This window comes from Ananas comosus, linkage group 1 (genome assembly GCF_001540865.1).
Source record: "Ananas comosus cultivar F153 linkage group 1, ASM154086v1, whole genome shotgun sequence".
NCBI lineage: Eukaryota > Viridiplantae > Streptophyta > Magnoliopsida > Poales > Bromeliaceae > Ananas > Ananas comosus.
Genome location: NC_033621.1, coordinates 17,262,087 through 17,268,686, shown reverse-complemented (window position 1 = coordinate 17,268,686; position 6,600 = coordinate 17,262,087). Strand labels below are relative to the sequence as shown.

At 38.9% G+C, this 6,600-nt stretch overlaps 1 protein-coding gene across 1 annotated transcript; it reads right to left on the bottom strand.

Moving 5' to 3' along the window:
- LOC109719654 (protein MAIN-LIKE 1-like) lies at positions 4,966-5,292 on the bottom strand. The gene has a single exon (XM_020246468.1). It carries the CDS (start codon positions 5,290-5,292, stop codon positions 4,966-4,968), a length of 327 nt encoding a protein of 108 aa, XP_020102057.1.

The following is a 6,600-nucleotide window of genomic DNA, read 5'->3' as shown; positions in this document are numbered from 1 at the left end:
CAAATCATATTAAATTAAACCAAATTTTAGAACTGATACACAGTAAAAAAATTAATTAACAAAAATAATCTAAAGATAAGATAATTATACCACCAATAAATTATTAATTATTAAAAAATATATTTAATTTAATTAAAAAGACTCATCGGCATGTTCACTATAGACTAGTTATCAATAAATTTGATTTAAATATCAAATTAAATTTTAATTAATCAAATTTGAATTAACATATTAACAAATTTTATTTAAAATGATCAGAATTATTAAATTTTAAAATTTGAATTAAATGTGAATTAATTTTGATACTTCTAGTTTGAGATGCACGTGAAGAATATTCTATAGTAGATATTCTCCGATTGGTAAAAATTTAGATAACTATGAATATTTTTTTCGAGACTTTTTTACAAAATAATCCTCTTTAATTTTAAAATTTACGAAATAACCTTCCAAAATAATCCTTCTTTTTGCAAAAGTAACGTCTTTTCGCCATGTAGGCACATGCTCGAAAATTCCCTCTGAAGATGGTGAACCTGTCTTTGTAATATATAAAATGAACGCAGTGAATAGTTCACTGCCTTCACTAAGGCAATAAACCATTCACCGCCTTTAATGCAACCCTACAAATTTCATTAAGATTTTCTCTAAGTCCTCGAGGCTGATGTTGAAACACAGATAAGACGATGAATGGTTTACCATCTTCAGTACAAACCGCCCCAGTCCCTTTTTTCACAAGTTTTTTACAACAATTTGTACAAGTTTGGAGCAAAAAATTACACGAGAACAAAAATTTCAACAAGAAAAACAACAAGACAAGAAGAGCAACAACATACCACCAATAGCATAGGAATATCAACAAAAACATAGAAAGTTATACAAATATGAACTAAATAAAAAGATATATAATATTGACATATTATACAACGTGTTCGATTTAAATCGTATAAATGTCAGTCTCGAGATCTTCCTCTTTCTCGACATCCTTGGCCACGTCCGCGTGCACGCCCACGTTCACTTTTACCCCCACGATCAACATTGAGCTCAACAGGAGGTACATCATCAAGTGGCTCCATACCAGCCATCTGATCGAGATCCTCGATAATGATGCCCTCATGATGCTCCGAAATCGCCTGAGTCTCCTCTGGCACTAGTCGATCACCCTCGATAGCGGTCGGTGTAGATGCTGAGCAGTGCTGTGATGATGACGGGCCACGACAACAAAAATACATAGATCTAAAATACGCTCGCGACACTGGTGGCGGAAGCGAGTCAAACGTCAAAGGAAATGTCGAAGGGGCGTCGGGTATAATGTCACGCCCCAATCCCCGCCAATTGGTCGTGTTCGGGTCACGTCAACAGACGCCGAACGGATAGCATCTCCCCTGTCCGCCCAAGGCTCTAACAACAAGTATAATTAAGCAATCAAACAAAGGGATATGCAATTATACAAGGCTTGCACGAGGGTAAGTAATAACGGAAGTGAAAGTTCTAAGCTAAACATACAACCATATATGATATTTGATTATATTTAAACCAATACAAGTGAACTAAAACTATTACCTCTTTTTTCGTTCAACCATAATTCTTATACAACTTAATCATTCCACCAAAACATATGATTGTTTACAACTTTACATTTCTCTAAATCAACAAAGGAAAGTTCACACATGTACAAAAAGAATGACTAAAAATACATAAGTCTCGGTGGCCACTAGCTATGGCGCAATACCCTTGCCACGGTCCTCCGCCGCCCCATTCGCGCTCGGACCTGTAGAGTTAGTGGTGTGAGAACTACAACGAAGTTCCCAGTGGGTTCGGCAACCGATCTCGCCGACTTACCCACTAGGTCTATTCAGGCATAAGTATTTCAAAGAAATGAAAAAGTAACCAATACTAATGCTAATACTATGCCTGCAAGAAAACTGGTCAATAACAGATAATCATATATAGGATGATATGCATGCATGCTTTTCCATGTTTACCTTGGCTCATACCTAATTGAACCGGTTAACATTTGTTAACCCCAAAACTCACCATCATAATTCCCGTCTACCGGGGGAGGCTTTAGGCTCAACTACTCGAGGGTTCGTCAACGGGGTACTTTTCCCGTGGTGTCTACACTCCGGAGTACACCGCTTGAGGGGGAGCTACCTCCCTCAAGCCTAGTTAATGTGAGTGTCGATCTAATCCTCAACTTGAGGATACATAGCCACTAGTCACAATGCCATTGTCATAATACGTTTCTACCTATTTAATCATGCTACTTTCCAAGTCATACTGGTCACAATGTCATTATGGTTAAACTATATTTAACAACCAATTTCTCATTGCCAATCATGTCTCTATTATCAATGTCACCTTTGTTTACTATTGTCCAAGTCCAAGTCTCACATTTATACACCTTTAGAGTTCTACCATACACGTCCATTATGGTTCTATAATTCTCTATGTTCAACTACGTTAGAAGTATGAAAAAAAAATCAAACCAAAGTTCACATGTAATTTAACCCTACTATGCATGAATAACTATACATCAATATGCTCAATAAAAGGTGAAATAGACAGAAAGGGGAATCCGATAATTCCGGCATGCATCCCCCACCTTGAATATAGTAGTAGGGTTGTAGTTCAACTCTCGCGATTTAAAGACGCCTATCCCGCGACCTAAACCCAAAAATAAAGCCATATTAGGCCCTATATACAAAATCTCATATCTAGACTTTTCGTAACATTAAACGGAGTTGTCCCAAGCGTGGGGAATACCCCCAATTAGGTTTTCAAGAGGTCAATTTGCCTCGAAAATACCCGGAGGCAAAAGCCCCAAAATTCATGCCCTAACAATGCCATATTCAAATTTCTCCTAAATTGATCTCATCTCTAAGCAAATGACAGTTTAGAATCATCTAGGAAGCTCTCTAATGCTATTACCAAGCCTCTAGAACCATTCCTAGGGCATCTACTTTGGATTCTAACAATCCACCATGAGAGGGTTCCAAGAAAACCATGTTTTCGTGGTGTTCAAGGCTCTAGCATGCTTCTAAAGCCTCAAAAGAGACCAAAACTCTAAAACCTAAGGTTTAAATCCTAACCCTAGAGGGGTTCATGCAAAAAACTTACCTTAGCCACGAGCTCACCCAAGATCCTTTTTGTTGGAGAGCCCCTAGAACCACCAAAGCCTCCAAAATCCTTTTCAAAATCTTCCTCTCCACCCTCTCCAAGCCCTAGGCCAAGCTTTCTAGAGAGAGAAAGAGAGAAATGAAAAAGAGGAGTGTTGCTGTGTAAACAGGTGGGAGGGGGTGTGTTGGGTTATATTAGGTGTGCTACAATAACAACTAAGCCCCTCCCCAAAACATTCTTATTTGCAACAGGTTTCAAAGTCGCTGCCAGGCCAAAGTGTACCGGTACACAGGCTGCTGTCACCGGTAACATGAGTACGCAGCGGCAAACCCGAGAGCTTACTCGGCTCGGCTGCTGGATGCAGTTTTACGCCGATCGATGCTAAAACCTTTCTAACACCTCTTAAACTCATTTTTAGCCATTCCAATATTATTGGAATACCAATTGGAACTTGTCCAACTTATTCTTTCGACAACTTTAACCAATTTGGCTAAAGTTCGACAATTTCTTCCGATTTCAATATGTTACATATAACTCCAACATAAGTGGGAGATGGAGACCATGACACCCGCTGGCTCGATGTCGAATAAGATCCAATAGAAGACAGAGATCGTCGCATCTAATGACCCGATGTTGAGGCGTGAGCAAAATCTCGACCCCCTATACCCTGACAATAAGTATAGAAGGAATATGCTCCAGTACCATCTCAATATGGGCACAAATGCCCGTCAGAAACTCTAGCATCGTATGGGTCGCGGGGTGATCATCAACTAGCTGCCTAATACTATAATGAGTATGTCGTAATGCGTCATCCTGCATTATAGAAAAAAAACTCACTTTTTTCAATTTATATTAATTATAAGATTAAAATAATAATTAATATATTAGTGATTGTACCAAAACTCTCTCGGTCTGCCCATGAGGCTAGTAAGTTAACGAATGACGTTATACTGAATGAGAAATCCATTTTCTCGTTATCTGCCAATACCACACTGCATGTAAATGGAGGCCGCTTGTATTGGATCATTACCAACAATCGGCAGCTGGTCGAAAATGTGTTGTAATCTGTCTCCCCATCTCTCGATGTGTGTAGTATGAAAGATTGCCCAATCCTTATCTAGCCGCCCCTGAGAAGTCACACGACGGATGGTCTCCATGTTAATCGGTATATGTTGGAGAAGACCAAACTGTCGTAGTACTCAATTCAGTATATACATCTCTACAATATGAAAACAAATCAGCATAGTCCTCGATCGTGAGACCTGACTGCCCTGTACACAAAATGTTGGTAGCGTGGCTATAATAAGATAGTGTACGGCCTCTATATAATCTGTAAACAAGCCAACAGTCAGCTGGATGCATTAATGCATTTGTATAATTTTGAAAAAGATGGTTGCATTAATGCATATCTGGGACTCTCTCTGCTGATCTAATTCATCTCGATAAAACTCAATATCTGTGGTTCTGACATTAGCTCCAAATCGTAATCCACCAGCGACCGTCCAGCTAAAATTTGAAAAGTATATGTGTTAGTTGCAAAAATATATAAAAAATGCAATATGTATCAAATTTATATGTCATACCTGCAACCCAATGGGCAATCTGCTATATTGGGCATAGTTCCAACGCCAATAGATCGCCCAATATGAATCATAGTCTCATGCATGCCCAAATCTATAAATAAATTACAATAAATTAAACACGAGAAAGTTTATATAACAATTATAATATTACTTATTATACCTGTAATAATATCGCAAAGCAACAACATTCAACATTTTCTTTTAATGAAGCCGCTCCCAACGCCCGATAAAGATAGACCAAAGCTGTTGCACCCCATGCTAACTCGCCTCACTCATCAAAATTCTCCAAAAGTGGCAGCCACTTCAAATAAACTCTATATCCGGTGGGGTTGAGAAACAAGCTACACCCAATTTGATATAACATGTAGACGTGTGCTGTAGCTGCAACTACTCCAGCAAGGGCATCCAAATGTATATGGCGAAAGTACTGGTATAACCAATCTAGTCTAATCTGACCAGCTCTGATGTCATCCGGCACAGCTCCTAAAAGTGCCTGACAAATATCCGACCACGGGTGCAATATAGTACTAGTCACGGGCTCACCATCTACACGAATACCAGAAATAACCGCTACATCCCGAAGTATAATCGTCATCTCGTCGTGGCGGAAGTGAAAAGTCTATGTCTCCCGTCTCCATCTCTCGACCATAGCGCCTAATAAAGCCTGATCCAACTGCACGCGCCTAAGTCGTGAAATATACTAGAATCTAGCCGGTTGTAGAAGATCGAGCACCGCTGGATGATCAAGATCCCGCCGGTTTAACTTGCAGTCATACTCTGTGAACTGAACAACACGATACCTCTACAGTAAAAGAAAATAATTACATCATCATTTCTATTTATTAATATTATGATAACTTTCACTTAAAATTTTTGACTCTCACCTCACTCCTGATAAATCCAAACCTATGGAGATGCTGCTTTATCAGGACGGACAAATCAACCAGTCCCACATTCTCTAGATCTGCCATATGCGATTTTAAAGATTTTGCAATTAGTAACATATTAGCAGAAAGCGCGTTAAATATTAAAAGGTTTGCAATTACTATTAAGTTAGGTAACAAGTCTTACGTCGACGTCCTTGTTGTGCTCTCTCTATATTTTGTGGGCAGGTGTTTCTATAATAGCCTTCTTGTTTACAAATACTACATTTTGTTCATCACCCTGTGGTTTTGTCCATTATATTACAAATACGTGTTGATCGTAGGCAACCTTTCTTCTTTCTCACGGGAAACGGTACAATCGTTGGGCCCTGGGTTCGTAGCTAGTGTCGCCTATCTAGAACAAGATGAAAAGGTGGTGCGTATATATGTCTCGCGATAACAATCAACAGTATACCAACAGGAACAAAAATTATGAAAGCCTATTCTTCTTTGTAAAGTACTGCAAACTGTTAAAAGATACGAGTAAGGTATTCCGGTTAGTTGGAATTCGCCGCAATCACAATCCGCATCTATTCCATTCAGAAAAACCTTGTATTGGTCATCTCCAGTATTCACCTCAAATTCAACAAGTCCAAATCAATGGACAATGTGTCCCCGCGGTGTCTCCATATTTATTATAATCCGACTTTGTATTTTAGAAGCTAACATGCCTGTCATACTATCACTATATTTACAACGCTGTAAGAAATAACTATTAAGTTTGTAAAATGTCCCCGCGACAAAAGTCGATAGACAAAGCACGAATTCCTTTAAGTACCCTATTTAAACTTTCTGACATATTCGTGGTCATCAACCCGAAGCATAGTCCTCCATCAAATTCCCACGCCTAATAATCTTTATACTCTTCGAGATCATCCATCCACTTCCAAGCATCCAGACCCAGCGCATGTAACTCTTGTTTAAGCTTATAATATTCTACAGATGTTGGAGCACTACCAATAGCATAGAATCTGTCCAAT

Coding starts and splice junctions, on each gene's coding strand:
- LOC109719654 (XM_020246468.1), bottom strand. CDS start 5,292: ATGACGATTATACTTCGGGATGTAGCGGTTATTTCTGGTATTCGTGTA.